Genomic DNA, 18,352 nt, shown 5'->3' on the forward strand with positions numbered 1-18,352 from the left:
TTAATACGTGTATCAGTAGTTAAAGGTAGGTATTGAGCTGTCTCCTTCTCAGGTGGATGCATGCAAAAGAAACCAAGCCCTCCTCACATGTGGGTGTGGGGCAGACCAAGAGCAGGGCACCCAGTCCTGCCCTTGCTGACTTTCCAACATCTGCTTCAGCAACTCACTGCACACTGTAGGAGCAACCCAGGCTCCTCCTCTGCCTTCCACAAAGCTTTAGTCTGGCCATGAGAAGGTTTAGGTGCATAGTTGTGCTTTAATTCCCCTTACCTACAGGAATGGTCATTCCATGGATTTTGTCTGCCCAACCAGCATAATACCTCAGGGTTTTTATGACTCCCTGGAGATCTACATAGAAAGCTTGCAAAAATGGTTTGCCACTGTTCAGTGATTCCATAGTCTGCAGGACAAGAAAAAGTTAAGAGATGTAAGTATTGTAACATTTTTGGACTATTGTACCTAAGTATTCACCATCTTAACAGCTCTTGAACCATGACAAAGATTTTAATGAAGACAAATCAGTTGCACCTTGGTGTAATTTGAACCCAGAAAGTTCAGAACAATTATCTGATCCCCTTTGTTACTTCTCACAAATGTGAGCAAAAAGTATTTTCCTTGAAAAACCCAAACTGGTTTCTGCTGGCATATTCTGGAATGGCTATGATTTTAGGAATATTTGTGTACGTTTGTGTGTGTTTGTCTGTCCGTCTGTCTTGTGGATTTATGTGTGTATCCACATGCATGTACATGTGCCTTTGTGTACTTTGAACCTAACAGCCACTGTGTTTGGTCCAGATCTATAAATGCTTTAATCAGGAGCCAAGATAAAAATGCCTGTCAAACTGGGTTCTGTTATGTTAATGATAACAGCTGAGAAGGGGCTCCTTGTAGCCCTGTATTAATGATCTGAATCCATAAAGAGAAGAATGGACACATCCCTCTTTATATAATTGATGTGAATATAAAAATTTCTCTATATGGTTGCCAAGACTCCTGCTGAGGTCTGAGATATCTATACTGTACAGCCAGTTTATTTATTGCCATCAAATAAACAAACTTTCCTCTAGGGAAGCTCATAAATTAACAAGCTATCTTTATTTTTTTAGTTAATATTCCTATTTTTAAAAGTATCTTATAAGCTATCCTCTTAGGGGTTCCTAAGATCATTTAGAAAAAAAAATCCAATAAAATATCCTAAGATGTTGAGTAGCTTAACTAATTCTCAATAGCTGTCCAATAGAAATCATTAAGAACGGGCAAAGGACGCCCCTGTGTCACACACCAACCATCAAATGAGTTTCTATAGAGAAGAATGGAGGCCTAATTCTGCACTGACTTATATCCCCAAGAGCAATTAATGGCACTGCCTGCAGTGCAGCTCAGTAAAGAACTTGGCTCCAGAAATAAAAATTAAATGACAGGCAGAGTAAACTTGATTTGCTGTGCACTTCCTTCTCCCCATGGCGATTTTACAGTATGTGCCGGCGGTAAGATGATTTAAGTGTTGACAAAGCTGGAATTAAGATGTTCACAGGCTTAGTTCAAAGCACTTGACATGCGGAAAACAACATTAACAATGGCACCGTTGCGATGGCTTCATCCCAGAGAGGAACAGAGCCGCACTTGGAACTCGTGTCACCAGCCCAGTGTCCCTGAGCACCCCACTTGTGTCCCTGAGCATCCCACTTGTGTCCCTGAGCACCTCACTTGTCCTTCCCTTCCTGCCTGCACAGATCACCCCAGCCTGCCATCTCTTATTCTAGAAGAGTTACAGGCCTGCCTGGCGGGCACACACGTGTGCACACCCCTGCTGTTGTGGGATATCCAATTTAAAGCTGATCTGAGCCCACTGGGAGCCTCTTGTTGGCCTTTATGGGTTTTGCACCACGCTGTAAGTGGACAGAGCCATTTCAGCCAGGAAGCTGCATGTGGTTTTCACATACAATTCATATCAACCCATTCATGAATGAATTGGCTCTCAGAACGTAGAACTGACAACTGATTTGACTTCTGATTTTTATGTTTCACTTACAGCAAGAATTGCCCTGTCCCTTTCCACCAAGTCTGCTAACTTATCCAAAAGATGGCCTCTTTCTGAGGCATCCATTCTCCTCCAAACAGAACCCAGGGAAAAAGCCAGCCGAGCTGCCCTCACTGCCTTGTCTGTATCAACCTGGGAAGAAGGAAGAAGAAAATTGAAGACACAAGGTAAATAACACAAGCAGGCTTATTGGATTTGCTGTTATACAACAGTCACATGTGATGGGTTTTGGAACTATGATTTATAAAAGAACTGTCCAACAGTGCTATTCCGGACTGGTTGCTTTGATCTATTTATATGTTTGTATTATCTGTTATGCATTTAATTTATACATTAAACATATAGCCATTCGTGGGATACATTACCTTGTCAGCCTCCTGAATGTCACAGATTTGTTCTCCTGTTGCTGGATTATATACTGGGAATATTCTTCCACTTTCAGAATTCTGCCACTCATTATTGATGAAAATCTAGAAAAGGAAGAAAAGTCATCAGGTCTCTTGCATGAATGAACAGTAACGTATATAACAACAAACTCATGAGAAAAACTGCAGATTCTAATACAAAAGAACTGAAACTTATTTTTGTGTGAAAATTACAGTTTTCAAGAGTTCAGGCTGAGGTCAGCCCCTGATGCCTTTCTGTATTCTATAGCAGTGTCATTATAGAAGCAACATCAAAGTCTAAACATTGGTTGATGTTCAAATTTGGTTCAAAAACTGTAACAAATAAACTAAAAAAAGAAATAGCTGTACCAGAGAAAAAGCCTTGAAACTGCTGGAGACAAGACAAGGATTTGGAGTAATCACTCAGTTCAGTAAGTAAACATTTAGTCACTGATACATCCCAGTCAAGACTGAATAATCTCAAACATCACAGTTGTTCAATACACAGTCAGTTAATTATGGCTACAGTGACGGCTTGCAGCACAAAACTAACTTGCTTATCTGCTAGGAACAATGGAAATTGTTACATTCTCTCAGTGTTGATATTTTAATTGTCAGGGGCGAAACAAATTTAAATGGTAATGGTGCTGACAACAGCTGTCTTGAGAAAGGTAATGACAAATGAGTTTATTTAAAGTAGATTTTTACTGGTAGCTGCATACATGTCCATTATTTTCTGCTGAATGACTTTTAAGAACAGGATGCAATTATTTATTAGCAAGTATTAAAGAAGTCAATACATGAAAATGAGTGAAAAGTTTTCCAGGTATTCAGACTCCTTCCTTTAAATCTTTCTAAGAATGAAAGTGTTCAAAAAATCAGGCACGATTTGGATTCCTTGGAGTCCAGATATCAATGTATTTTTAGTGGATTCCATGAAATACAACTTGAATGTGTAAGCTGGTGTCCTGGCCTCATTGAAATACACAGGAATTTTCCCCCTGACTCCAGTGAAAGCAGGAGTTCACATGTAGAGAGAAGGAATATTCACCACCTGGCTTGTTGGTTTGTTGGTTTTTTTTTTTTTTTGCATACAGGGCTGTGTTTATAAAGACAGGGACCTTTGAAAGCTTGAGAAGTTCCAGTCAGAGATACACAGGTGAGAGAAACTGGCCCATCTCTGTACACATGAAGGCAAAACCACATCTGTGGAGTTTTCAGTTACTAGACATGAGCTTGCTCAAACCTACTCTCCAAGGCAAAGGGAAGCGCTGTAGCTGTGTCCTCTCAGCAGGGCTTGTTAGCTCAGGCTGGGTGCCACAGTAGCTGCAGTGTCACAGCTCCTGCTCCAGAGCTCACTGTGGCCATGTGGGGGGGAACCTGTGCCTGCCTGGAAAAGACCCTGCCAATAGAACTGTACACAGGAACCAGCAATTCCATGTGCTTTTGCTATTATGGATGCATTTCTGTCGTGCTTCCTCATCTTCCCAACACCTCAAACTTCAACCTCTTTGCTGTGTGCCCCTCCATCCATTCCAGAGTCTGTCCTTTCTTTACTCCTCCTTGCTCCTTCTGTTTAGGTTTTCAAAGTTGCTGAACTCAGGACCTACCACACCACTGCCATTGCTTTCCTTGCACGCCCTCTTTATCCTGAACCTGTCTGTGTCCTTGGACTGTGAGTGTCCCAGACTGTGCTGGTGTCTCCCTGCTCAGGGATGACACTGTTCAGCAAACCCAAGTACTGGTCCCTGTTAGGACATTCTGGAGCTAACCCAAATGAGATAGAGAAAGAATCACCAGTATGATCTCTAGTGACCAATGCCATAAGCTGAAACCCTCTGGTGTATCATTGTCACTTTTGGACCTTAAGTGAAGGAAAGAAACCCTGAGATTTGTGACCTGTGTAGAGAAGGAATTTACTTTGTGCTTTCCACTGAGTTTTCTCAGAGTTAACTCTGCACCCAGTGAGTGTGTCAGGGGGTGCTGAGGAGGGAGGGGAAGGGAGAAAACTTCCAGCTTCAGGAGCAGATGGCCAGAGAAGATGTAAGCATGTTTGTTTAAGGTGACAGGATGTACATAAACACATGGGCTTCTTGTGTGAGCTGCACTGAAAGAATAAAGCAGTTTGGTTGAGTACAAGAACCTGAGAAATCGTGGCAGCCACAATTCAGTAAATTTCCCTTAGAGCAGTGGTCTGTTCTTTTTTAAATGGATTAAAAAAATTTAACTCCAGTCTGCTGGGATTAACACCTATCATCAGGTTTGCTAGTACACAGGACATATACTTGTTCTTGAAATACATTTCACCATAAGAATGAGAAATAGTGCCGTGGAATTACAAAAGAGTGCTGCAATTCAAGCTGACTGGAAGGAAAAGCTGTATGATTTTATTGAATGCTCCATTTATCCCACTGACTTAGAAAAAGAACAGTAATAGTAAATATTTCAGATAGGACATGGGAAGGATCTATTTGGCATAAAGTTAGAGCTGGAAGCAAGAGAAATTGCTACTGTTAATGGTTAATGTTAGTTTCTTCCTGTTCCACTTTCTATAAACAAGGTATTGCCTATACAAGCTCATTACTGTAAACTGAGCACATTTAAATTGGCAGTAAAATCAGAGTATTTACTCTAGTGCACAAATAAAGTACCTAGTCCCATGTTTTGGAACAGTTTCAAGTCTTGAAATCCAGCAGCTGGCGGCTTTACAAGCAAAGCCTTACACTTAAATAATTCACTTTTGAAAGTTTTAGGTGTTCTGTGTCAGGTAGTACCATTCAGCAGATATTCCTACCACCGAGACGCAGATTCTTTTGCAATAAATTTGCATTCACAGGGGCTTTTATAACTCTTCCAGCACTACTGACTCCAATGGCTGTTGATTAAATGTATATATCCTGTACATTTAATCTGACTTTCATTATGGCCACTTCGTAAAAATGCCATGAAATGGAGAAGCGATGACACATTGCAAGAAAAAGGAATCCCTGCAAAGCCTCAAATTGGGTTTTTTTCTCCCTTATTTATAGTGATCATGCTAAAGGCTAACTCTAAATCAGGGGGAATATTTGACAGCAAATGTTCCTATCTATGGATTATATATAACCCATCCTAAACACCAGATAAAAAAGGGGTAACCTTAGAAAAAGAAGGGCTTGCTTCCATGTAAATCATGCTACAAATTGGACAACACCCAGTGAGTTCATTGTTCAACCTCAATTGTGAAGGCTATTCACATTTACTATTCCCCTGGAATCAATGTTAATTAAGGCTGACTGGGGCTATAAATCAGCCTTTGGTTTTTACAACTTAATTCAGCATTAAGCATATATATGTAAATAAAAGGTAACTGATTAACCACTTGAGTTTTCCAGGAGTTACTGAGGTAATTTGTTTTTGTTTGAGTCCTAGTGTTACCTTTTGTGATATGCAGTAGGGAGAAGAAAAAGTCTATAGTGTGTCATGCATTTGCTATGTGGTATTGTGGTAGTTAAATAATCTGGCCTGTTGGGTGCTATCAATAGCATTGTGCCAAAAGGCAAAGGGAAGAAGGGAGCACTTGAAAAATCTTGGAATACACAAATGTGTTGTTTGCCATTTACTCTCAGTAGAGGCAGTAATGGCAGTAATGTCAGAGCAAGAAGATAAAAGGTCAACTTTGCTGCTGGACTGAGGTGTCCCTGTCAGTGCAGCCATTTAGCCAAGAACAAACCCAAGTGGCAAAGCAGCCAAGGGCCCCTGTGAGTGGAGTCTGGCTGAGGCTGGTGTGCAGGGGGTGAAGGAGAAAACCAGATACCTTTTTTTGTTCCCCAGTGATGCCAAAGGGGCTGGCAGAGCAGGGGAGCTGGGGGTGCAGGTGCTGGGGTGTGTGAGCCTGGGGGCTGGGAGGGGCTGTTCCAAACACAGCAGTGTGACAGGCCTGGGTGGGGGCTCCCTGCTGCCCCTGTGAACATGAGGCCCCTTGGAGTGTCATCCTTCTCAGGAGACCTCATCACACAGATCTCTGGGCAATTTCTGTTCTTTCCAAATGAAAGATGGAAAGGGCATGGATTTTCCTAAAGAGAACAGCCACGTCCCTCCTGGTACTGACAATAACCTCTTGATCATACACTGATGTTCTCACAGATCTTTTACTAGAACTTGGCAAGATAATGGTCCTACCATGTATTCACTAGGTTCAAATCCTGCCTGTGGCTAATTATACATGACCTCTGTTGCCAGAGTTCCACAGGGCTGATCAAGAAATCAATCTGACTCATCCTACAGGTCAAGTGACTGTTCAGAGCCTTGGAGATACCTCATCATACCAAAAAGTGTACAAAGGACAAGTAAACCCCAAAGTTACCATGTAAAAATTCCAAGCTACTTTGAAACTGCTGACATGTAGTTGGAAGAAAATCATACATTGCATTTTGCACAAGACCTGTATTTCACAAGCATTACACACTGAGTTCAATAGCATCTTGGATGCTCATCAGATTTGATATCAAGCCAAGAGTAAATGTTTTTAGCATAACACAAAGCAAATTTAGCTTTGCAAACAAACAACTACAATCTCTTGTTTCAGTAGCCATCCATCCCAGCTGGCTTAGTAATATTTAGCAACTTAATGCTCATTTTAAACCATGCAGGTAATTGGAGTGATAAGTATTCAAAGAGGAAGGGATGTGTACAAACCCACGTTGGACATTCTGATCTGCTGTGCAGCAATATCAAAATTTAGAGCAGGGAGAAAATGTGTTTTCAACATTATTTACCAGCAAGGAAGTACCAAACAACTATCTTTATGAGTATGTGTATAAATACAATTAATTAAAATAAACCACAGAACTGATACCTCCTTTGCAGCTTTTAGTTGAAGGAGCTTTAGTTTCATGACACTTCAAATTGCCTCTGCTGTTGAGCCAGGGGCTAGCCCTGGATTTGGGAAATGGAACTGATTTTTACGTTCACTGGGGATTCCTGCATGCTCACTGCCTCTCTTTTTTGTATTGCCTCTTCTTAAAACATACAGGGAAAAAAAAAGATTTTGGGCTCTCTTAATTCATGAGAGTAATCAACACAGGTGGCAACAATGTAACTTTTCATTTCCTTTCTTGAAAATGTTCTTAAATGATGTGTGAGTGAAATGATGATCTACATTCTTAATTCGATATTGCTTAGTGATGATGTCATGAGACATTTTCTTCAGGCTCCCCAGCTGTTTAACTCAGAACTTCAGGCAGTGCACAGACAGTGGCCCTGCATTCAGCTCTTTGGAGGTGGAATTATTTTCCCATGGATTTAATAAACAAGGTTTTTGTGCTGTTGCAGCTCCTAGAAATGTTTTTTGGTACAGGAAGAGGATTTTAACATCCAAATAATAATGGCTTCCCACAGGAGATTTGGTTCTGGATGAATGGAGGAAGGAATGGGAATTTCCTAACTCAATTGATTTAGTAGCTGGTTATAGTTTCATTCCATCAAAGATCTTTTTTTCATATGTGGCTTTTTCCTCAGAGAGCTTTTGACACTAAATCTGCTGGGATGGGGGAGGGGGCATCAGATGCCAAAGTACTTTATAAGAGAATCACAGCTGCTTGCCCTCAGCATCTTCTCAGAGCTGCAGGCACTACAAGTACATAATGGCACTTCTTTTTTAGGGGGGACGGACAACAATTTTAGAGGCATGCAAAAAATCCAGCAGCAGCATTTCCCTTGGTAAATACTGCATAACATCCCAGATACCGGGCACCTGTGCCTCAGTCTGGTCAGGAAATTCATATCCTTTCCCATCTCAGCAACTTCATTTCCTCTCCTTGGGAAACATTTTGAGTCCTAATGATTAGTACGATTGTAAGGGAATGAACTAGGTGGGATTGCCAATCAGAGGTGCAGCTTGTTTATTTTCACAGGCCTTGTTTTCTTTCACTTTTATGGCTGTCTTGATACAGCAAATCTCTCACATTCTAGAGTGTGTTGTGAGGCACTCCTGGGAGTGACTGGAAACCAACAGCTGGCTATAGAATCAGCAAAAACCTGCTTTATAAGAAGGCACTAGGAAAGCAAAAGCCAATGCCAACAGTCTGCTGGCTGAATGACCAGCGACGGATCAGCAGTGCCATTTAATTTTATTTTTAAGAGGGTTGTTCAGGTGACCAGCAAGAGTCACAGCTTCTTGCTGGCAGTTTACAAAAGGTGAGTAATGGGCTTCAAGGCCAACCTACCCAAGGAGGCTGCAGGACTCTGCTCCTGAGCCATGAATGAGCCTGTCTGGGCAGTGCCAGTGGCTGTGCTGCTTTCAGGGGGGAGCCCTGCACGAGCCAAGGCAGCCTGGCTGGCCCAGCACCTCAGCACAGGTGGTTCTCATGTCATTCATTACCCCTGAGCAGAATCATCCTCACAGTTACCCAGATTTGGGTTCTTCAGTGAGATGCCTTTCAGCTGCGGAGGAACTGCAATTGTGTGAGAGTAACAGTGAACTATAGAGGAAGAACATTGCACCAAATCTAATTCAGGCAAGCAAGCTCCCGTGGGCACAGCTGGTTTTCAGCTACAAGAGGTCCAGAGTAGAACAAAAGTAAAAAGTCCAGCTGGTTTCAGTGGGAGCTGAATCAGGCCCCAGTTGAGGAAAAGGAATCAGTGGCAACAGCCTCCAGAGGGATGTTTGTACTGGGAAACAAAGCTGTTTCACTGGAAACTTGACACATGCTCTAGAGCCTGTGAGGTCTGAAAGGCCAAACAAAACCAGAACATGTTGATTTTTATTTTTCCTCTTTGGCTGCTGGGTTGTCCTTCTCTCTCCTTACTCTCACACACCCCACACTGTAAAAATAGAAAAAGAAGGAAAAAAAAAAAAAGGAAAAGGAAAACGAGTTCTAATGCTCTGTGTGCTATGGGGTGCTTCATCTTTTTTAAAGACTCATTGGGACCTCAGAGCCTGATTGAATAATGTCATAGTTTTTGGACTTGGTGTACCATAAATGTGGCTTTCCTTCATAAATTCAAGCTTGAAATTGCACTCAAGAAATCTAGAGGGCAAACTTGTGAGTGCACTGAGAGGGTTGGAGAATTTTAAACTTTACAAACATAGTACAGCAGGAGGATCAAAAAAGGGGAATCAGAAATAAAATGCCCAAGAAGTGAGTGGTTTTGCTGTCCATGCAGCCAGCTCTGGCACAACTCTGTCTGTGCAAGCCCAGTCTTGTGCCAAGGGGAGATGTCTGATGAGAAGACCAGGGTGTTTGCCTTCTCTGGGTGTAAATCCCAAGTAGCAAGGCCTGAGTCAACTCTACCAAAATTAAAGCCAGTGCTTCATACCAGTGTACCTTGGATCAGAAGCCAAGTGTTTGAGAGAGGTGAATACATCAAGGTTTTTCAGCCTGTGTAAATTAAGCCAGGCTTCAGTGTGGCTGACATGAGCTGGGGGAGGATTCCCATGCTCGAGCCCTCATGGTGGCAGGAGCTTGGGATCTTTTCAGTCCCAGAGAGGCAGGAGGAGAGGGCAGAGCAGGACCTGTCTTGCAGGGGCTGCTGCCCTGTTCTGATCACCTGGATTTTCAGGTGCTTCAAGGCAGATAGGGCAAGTCCCCCACTGAGCCAGCCCACAGACAGAGAGGTTTAGGGAATGGTATGCTAGGAAAGGGGTGTGATGGGAGGAGAAACCAAAACCAGAGGAATTCAGGGTCTCCGAGCAGCAAATGGAATCAGAGAAAGGCTTGAAGCCTCCCGTCAGTCTGCTGTGAAAGTGGAATGTAACATGATTTTTTCTCCCCTATGTCCCTCATCCCTCACACCAAATGTTTGACCTGCCTGTCTTCCTGTCTTAATTAGTCTTCTGTCTTTCTGGGAGTTGGGTCTGTTCTTCTGCAAATGGCAGCACATCAGACAGGGGAAACCTGTCATGTTTGTTTTCTAAGCTGTAGGGGGTACCCATTTGAAAAAACTCCCAGCTTATCTAAACATTTTTGTTTGTATGATTTTGAATTAGGAAGTGTGAGTAATTAGTTAAGAAGATTAAATAAGTCTTAGCAACATGCAGTAGCGTGCTTACTTTCCTCCTCCCCCCCCCAAATATTTCCTGCACAAAGCCCAGGCTGCCAAACTGTGATGATACCCTTTTCTATTTTAGTTTCTCACTGTGCCACATGCTGGTACAGCATCCGTTATTTCCATTCAGTCTCATTAAAGGGATTATTTTGTGCCTGGTTGTTCAAGAAAATTAATCTAAAGAGAAGAAACTTCAGATTGTATTGTCTGTTGAACTATACCCACCACAAACATTTTACTCCTTTTGGCTGCCTTATTAAACCAGTGGGAAAAAACTTTTGTTGCAGCACACAAAGGCTTTCCTCAAAGTAATTTTTACTTTTTTCAGTTAATGAAGAATTTGTCTGCTGTTAGTAGAACAATACAGGAGCAATAACATAGCTCAGGTAATAGTTCATGTATTCCTAAGAAACTAAGCTCCCAAGCTTTACTTATCCTTTCATCAGCGTGACTCTTTAATTGCTGGAGAACACTTACTCTCTTTAACTGCATCAGAAAACATTGCTTGTGAAACCAGGATGACTAAAACATTAACTGTGCTTTCCATTTTCACTAATTACAAAGACAAGCCATCACTGGATGAGCTGGGTAAAAATGGCAGTGGTTTTTATGGAGAATGATCCTTGATGTCACTTATTGCACCTTAAAAAGTGAAATAATGAAAGATTTTTAAAAATCCACTAAATCGAGAGTGGAGAGGAGGAGTGTTTGTTTACATAATCAATTACTGGGCTGTCACTGGGCTTTAATGAAGTTGTGGCTATTAAGAACTTGATCCTGGAAACCCTTCCACAAGTGTTCATTTGAAATGGTGGGAATGAGGAGGGGTTTGTACAAACAAGACTCATATTTCTCTGTGTAGTTCTCCTGTGTTTTGCATTGTTTGTGCATTGCCAGTCTTGTGTGCTCCTTATGTGTGACAGAAAACAGTGTGAGCTATTAATCTGTACATGGGAAATATGTTCTGCCATTTGGAAGAATTTAATCTCCCTTGTAGGTAACTGCCATTTTAAATGTTCATCACCTGGAACAAGTTCTTACTTAGAAATTAGCTGTGCTGCATAAATAAATATTCCTCCTAAGATTTCAGACATTATAGGCAACACAGAAAAATACAACAAGCAAATTTATTTTGACTTAAAGCTCTGCCTGAGAAAATTACCTTATAACTACACATGAGAAATTGCTGGAATGTCAGCTTCATTTGCAGTGGCCCCTTATGGCCTGATCACCCTCCCTGGCACGATAAATCACTGGCAAGATCCTTACCTTAACACGTTTGATCTCAGCTCAGCAAGACTTGGTTTTGATGTGAAGAACTCCAGATCTGTTAGGTCAGAGACAAATAGCAGAGCCACTGACCTGCAAAGTGCTAAGTCTATATTAGACCCAAGTGAGCAGCCTTAAGCTCCTGAAAAGTTTGCCTTTGCTTCTACTTTGCATCCTGAAGCTTTTCAAATATTACTGGTTAGCATGTTTTGTTAATGATGCCAGAGACATTTCCTTTTGTGCCGTTCTGCATGTACAGAAGCCACAAAAAGCATGTGCTGTGAGAAGCATTATCTTGGATAAACTGTTAGAATTATCTGCACTTTGGAGAGACATGAAATAAACCTCATTATTTATTGGTTTCTTTACTTAATTTACACAAATGGTTTGCACGGCCTTTTTCTTACTAGACCATGCCTACTGACATAATAATAATGATATTCACCAGTACACGTATTAAGATGATGCAAAGAGCCTGTGTGTACATTTGTGTACATACAGAAATTCAAACTACTCCTAAAAACAAAAAACTCAGCTTGTGACACATTCAGAGTCTGAACTTGCACAAAGAACAGTTTTGTGGCCACTCAGTTTTGCAGCCTTGGTTTGAAAGTATTACTTATTGTCCTGGTTAAACAGTCACTTATCTCCACGATAGTAAGCAGGAGTGTTAGTCTACCAGAAAATTGGATGTTCTTAATGGGCTTTGGGGGAGAATAGCTTTGCATCATCAGCATTAAGTTAAATCACATTAAGTACCCACTTACAACATAGGGATTACCACTTATGACATCTTTGGTGAAAGCCTTTAAAACAAATTGTTGTGTTTGTTAGAAGAAGCTGTGAGATAACAATTCCCAGAAGTCTGATTTATAAATTCCTTTTGCTCTTCAAGAAGATGCAAAGGAACCCAGCACCTCTCATTCAATGCTGCAATGAAATCTCTCAGGCTGGAAATTCTTTTCAATAAAAAGTCTTGGTAAATACTAATTTATTTACTTTAGAATATTCTTCTGGAGAGAAGAAACCGTTAGAGTACCTTTCCTCAGAGTTCAGTTCTAATTTCTCCTCCAGTCCTTTCTTGTTGATTAAGTCATTGCCTTTTACATGTACAAAACTGGAATAGGTCATTCTGCTTTTTATTATTCATAAGGCTGATTGGGGAGAACTGGGTTTAAACTGTCAAAGTATCCTGCTGTGCTTGGATACCTGACAGATTTACACCTCAAAATACACTGTGGTACTAAGACTAAAACTGGATGTGGAGTATTCTTGCAGGAGCTGATTACAGTCTCAATCAAATAGAATACCTGAGGATATAAAAAATAATGCCTATGTTTGATAGAATTTAACATTTTTGTATATGACCAGCAAGTTATTCTGTATAGAGATGAAGGCCTGAATGAAAAATAAGCTCTTATATTTAACTTTAATAGAAACAGACTAATGACTTCGAGTATGTAAATGAAAAACATGACCCTAAACTTTTGCCAAATATGCAGTATTAAAAAAGTGGATTAGGGCAAACCCCAATACTTGGTTATACTGAGCTCTCCTTAAATGAGCAAAGCGTGCTCTAAGTCTTGTCAATAAAGAGCCTTCTTTAAAAAACCTGAATAGTCATATGCAGTCCCGAGATCCACTCTCCCCATCTCCTCTAAAATTCGTGTTTCTTTTCCCTGTTTTAACTAAACTCCATTTTTCTCTGCTGGACTCCCTTGTAATGATGCCAGAATATGGGCAAACCTCATTAGTTTCCCTGCTGTCTACAAGACAGGATTTATGCTTGTAGTAAACACAATGACACATGATCACTAAATGGCTAAAATCACTATCAAGACTTAAATCTGAGAAATTTTTCACCCAGACATTGCAGGTACTAATGGTATGTAAAGGTATGGAGCTCAGTATTAATGACAGCAAACACGTCCCCCAGTGCCTCACCTCTGCAAGGAGCACACCAGTGACAGCTGCTGGGGAAGGTTCATGGCTTGCAGCCTTTGGCAGGTCCCAGGTAGAAGGTAGAAGGTATGCTACCAATCCAATCCAGTGAGTAACAACTGAATTCCCATGGGACCTGGCTGAAGTCAAATGTTGCTGTTCCTGGTTCATTGCTTTTAGTCTCCCTAAAGACCATTTAGGCAAACAGCTGGAAGAGCTGACTACAAGGGTTCCCAGCCACAGGGAACCAATCCAGGAAAGCAGGTAAAGGCTTCTAACCAGGAAACAAGTTATCAGAGGATTTGTCCTGTTGCTCCCACAAGGAAAGAAATGAACTGAGAGAGCAAGAGCACGAACACATTGGTGCTGTATGCAGAATCCAGACATTAAAGGGAGGACGAGCTGTGCTGCACCAGTCAGTGGCATGTTCTGCACTGGGCTCCTGCTTGGCATCTAAATTGGAGGGCTTTCCTTCTCCCTCCATGCTGGAGAGCCTTACTAAAGCAAAACCTTTGAGGAGAATAGAAGCAATATCAGAACTGGAGTTCCAGTACTGTGACTGCTTTGTACTAGTGGAATATTCCTCCTCCTAAAGAGAAGTACAGAGGGGAACAACATCACCAGCTTCAGCTCCATCTGAACTCATTATGCAGACTTTGCACAAGGAGGGCACTGCCTCCCTGACAACACTCAGAGGAACAACAACAGAGACAACTCCTGATGAAGGGACACAGAAAGAGAGCAAAGAGCACAAAGAAAGGGGTCTTCTTATCTATACCGTGTGTGTGTGTATAGTGAGTACACAGAGAAGTGTGCAGTTAATAACACAGAGAAATGCAGACATGCATCCACAGGTAAACACCAGCTCCAAAATTCATCTGTATTGCCATTTCCCAGAATACCATGTACAAAAATAGAGGCTTGATCTTCTTGTAGTCTGGCTGGTTTAGCAAGAGATCCTACCTCTGACACTGACCTACTGTCTGAGTTAGTCATGGTTACACTCCCACAAATTTAAACTCCCCCATCTGTGAAGGAACCTTGTCACAGTTTTACAGTGAGGCTGAATCAATTAATGCCTTCTGAAAGATGTGATGGAGCAGAATATTAACACTTGCAGTTGAGTGATACCAGCTAAAAACATATTAAGTAAAGTAACAAATGGATTTAAAAACCACTATCAAAGAGTTGCACCACCAAGACTCCTCTAGGCCATCATCAGCATAGTTATAGCACATTTAGTGTTATTCTTAGATCACTGTTTCAAATTAATAGTGAAAAAAGCAGAGCTTGATTTTCACCTCTCAGGAAAACAGATCCAATAAACATCACAAAAGAGAAGAGGCTGTTAAGTGGCCATGGTAAAGAAAGTGTGATAAGGACAAAAAGAGGAAGACCAACAAAATGTCAGGCACTGATGGAAAAGGGGGTAAAGGCTTAGCCAGATATCCTGAAAAACAACTGTGCTTGTTTCTAAAGGTCTGTGCAGGCCATTCTGGTACAGGACTGCTGCAACAGTGTGTGACAACTGAAGCAACTGCAGAAAAACAAAAAGTTCCTTGATTTGGAAGGTAGTGGTAATTTCTTGCTAGTTTTGACAAACTCAAGAGTAAAGTATTTCTGTTTCAGCTGAAAAAAACCATAAGCAAATGCAAAATGCATATGTTATGGTAAGCTTTGAAAATATCCAGTAGAATCAGGACACTGCTTTTATGTCTGGGTGCAAAGAACGTTTAAAATATACTCCGAATATATTTCAGACAACAAAATGAAGTGGCTCCTTAAAAAAAAAAGAAATCTATGTATCCACCTGTCAGTTACATAAATGCCTTCTCAAATCAATTTGACAATATAAAGAAGTATTAAACCCAGTTTAAAATTAAATTCTATTTTAAGGACATTTTACACGAGCAGAATGGTAAATAAAAGTGAGGTGCAGTGTCACGGGAAGTGCTTTTGCAACTGAGCTGAAAAGACTTTACAAGGTTTTTCAACTAACTAGATCACAATTTTCATCTAGGTCATCTTATAGCTGGGAAATAAAAGCACAAGTGCCTAAAGACCAGCCTAAGAAAGCCGAGTGTGAAAACGGGTGATCTGGATTGTATCACTGAGAGGAAAAAGCAGCGGTTTTTGAGCATAAGGGGATGAGAATTATCAGAGGCATACCACACTTTTTACGTGTAAGCTGTGTAGGGAGGACAAGTCAGGCTGCAGAGGGGGGAGAGCTCTGTGTGTGCAACGCTTTGCGTGGGCACTGCTTGGAGGGGAGAAATAACACAAAACACAAAACGCGGACCCACGGGCAGACAAGCAGTGGAGATCTGAAGGATAATACTGGAGTGAGGTACTGACTTCAAAATAAGAGCAGCTGAAGTGACATTGAAGTGGTACTGAAGAGGAAAAAGAGTACGAAGGCAGTAAGGCTGGAGCCAAAATAACTCCCTATTAGTTCAGTGAAAGCTGCACTGAAATAGTGTGTAGGGAACAGAGTTTTCTGTATCCTAATGTAAAACAACATTTGACATAGTCCTGTCAAGGACTAAAAATTGTGTCTGAACCCCTGAGAAATGGTTACCACGTAAATAATTCCAGCTTCATTGCAGGAGAGAAACAGGAGAGAAGAAGCCATACTCTCTGGGATACTAAACTTCAAGAAGCAGATTTTTTTTAAAGAGGAAGTAACTTAGAAACTCCCTGCTTGAAGCTCGGAAATTAAAATCCATAGAATCAGCATGGAGGCTTAAGAATGTGAAAGAGTCAAAAAAGATTTGCATTCCCAAGGTTAAAAATGGGAAGCACAAGCAAGAAAATAAATGGGGTGCCAAAGAAGGAAGATAGGAGAGGAAAAGCAGGCTGGAAAACACAAAGACTGCAGACACAAAACATAAAAATTGCTACTAAACATACTAAATAATCTGAAGAAAATTACTGGAAAGGGAACAGAACTAAAACAGCCAAGAGAAGCCTAAATTAAATAAATAAGCAGATACAGTCAGTGGAAGGGTCACTGGATCCTGAACACAACCTGGCTATGGAAGGGAGACTGAAGATAATTCCAGAGGTGGCTGCTTATTTTGGGGAGATCCTTATTTGGCTATCCCAAGGTAGATTATATTTCTGTTCAAAAATTAAAAAAGCAGAGTCACTAATTGGAAGACTGGAAAATGACAGGTAAAAATACTTGTTCTGGGAAATCATCTTTATTAAATATCTAACAGCAGTACACCAAAAATTATTTAAGGGCTGAGTCCAGGACAGGCCCAGTGCTTCACACCCAACTGTGCTGCAAGGAGCTGAAATAAAGTTCCTGAAATAAAAAGAAATCCTGAATGCTAATGCACCCTGAAATCTACTGCATCAATTCTTCCAGTTTTCAAAATGCATCAGGAATTGCATAAAAGCCACTTAGAGTGTACCAGGGTGATGGTGGGGGTGATGAGGAGGAGGATGATGAAGCATGAGAAAACAATGCCACAGCACAGACCTGGAAGGATCTTCCAATTGGAGAGATCTATTTCAGATGAAGTGTACACCTGACACTGACAAATGACAAATTTAAGTCATACTGACCTACTCACAATATGATAAGATCAGCCTTTATAAGAGAGTCTAAAAATACCAGTATTTACACAGAATGGTAAATAGCTCTGCTTTGGAAAGAAATCAGTCTCATATGGAGATAAGATTTTACCTGTGTAAATACATGTCTTTGGAATTTCTGTCTGGAAAGGCACTTTCTGATAGTTTCTGAGTAAAAGCCAAGGGATTTAATGTAATCATTGCCTCAGGACCAGAGCATGGTAAGAAGGCAGTGTCCCCCTGGCATCCTCTTTCCAAGTTCAGCAAAGGGGCTCCAGCCTGTTTCACCATGCAACACTGCCTGTATTTTTGTGACTTTCCAAATGGATTTTTTGTAACTCACTTATTTTAAATTAGGGCATACTATAAATCCACATGGAAATTAGCAAACATATCCTTTCTGTAACCACACCACCTGCTGTGGGCCCCTCACAGCTGTCCTACAGCATCCCCTTAGATTTTGAGTTCAATTCAGAGTCTTCATTACCTACAAACCGCTCACAGATTAGGGTCTATACACTCTAGTGGTCAGTGTGGTCCCAGCGTTTTAGCCTCCAGCTGAAGCCAATTGAGATTGAGCTGACCTTAAACATTTTCACTTGGGTCACAGAACATGATGTGGTTGGTTCTCTGCAGTATTTTCCCCCTTCAGCCCAACAAAGCTGGAATGCATTATGTTTCAAGTCACTGATATAGTTCACCAGGCTCTGCATGAAAGGCACTGACTCCAAGTAATCAAGGATTAGGTTCTTTTTCTTTTTTCATTTGGGAGACTACTGCAGCAGTGCTATTGCAGCAACACTTTGATGTGGCTTCACATATCACACTTTTAGTAATGAAGTGCTCCTAAACCTCAGTTCACCGTGAGACTTAGCATTGATGTGTTGTACTCATGTCACAAAGGTAGATTGCTATTTACAGAAAAGACTCATGAATAGAAATATGGTTTTGGACAGATTCTGAAATAGGGAACTTGTGTTTTAGGGAAAACCAGATAGGAACATGCAGATTGAACAGCAATTCATTTGCTTAACATAACAGTAATGAATGACTGAGCCCTTAGATGGCAATCAATGTTTAGACTTCATCGTTCTCTGCATAGTAC

At 41.1% G+C, this 18,352-nt stretch overlaps 1 protein-coding gene across 6 annotated transcripts in view; it reads right to left on the minus strand.

Annotated features, from left to right (window-relative positions):
- Window positions 1-18,352, minus strand: part of ALDH1A2 (aldehyde dehydrogenase 1 family member A2) — a 102,027-nt gene that overhangs the window by 26,661 nt on the left and 57,014 nt on the right. For all 6 annotated transcript variants that reach the window (XM_074549445.1, XM_074549444.1, XM_074549443.1 and 3 more), the window contains 3 exons: window positions 2,407-2,511; window positions 2,033-2,173; window positions 271-400 (listed from right to left, as the gene is read on the minus strand). In XM_074549445.1, the coding sequence (XP_074405546.1) occupies window positions 271-400; window positions 2,033-2,173; window positions 2,407-2,511 (376 nt within the window). The remainder of the gene's footprint in view (window positions 1-270; window positions 401-2,032; window positions 2,174-2,406; window positions 2,512-18,352) is intronic.

The sequence above is a fragment of the Zonotrichia albicollis genome, chromosome 11, assembly GCF_047830755.1.
Source record: "Zonotrichia albicollis isolate bZonAlb1 chromosome 11, bZonAlb1.hap1, whole genome shotgun sequence".
Classification (NCBI taxonomy): Eukaryota; Metazoa; Chordata; class Aves; order Passeriformes; family Passerellidae; genus Zonotrichia; species Zonotrichia albicollis.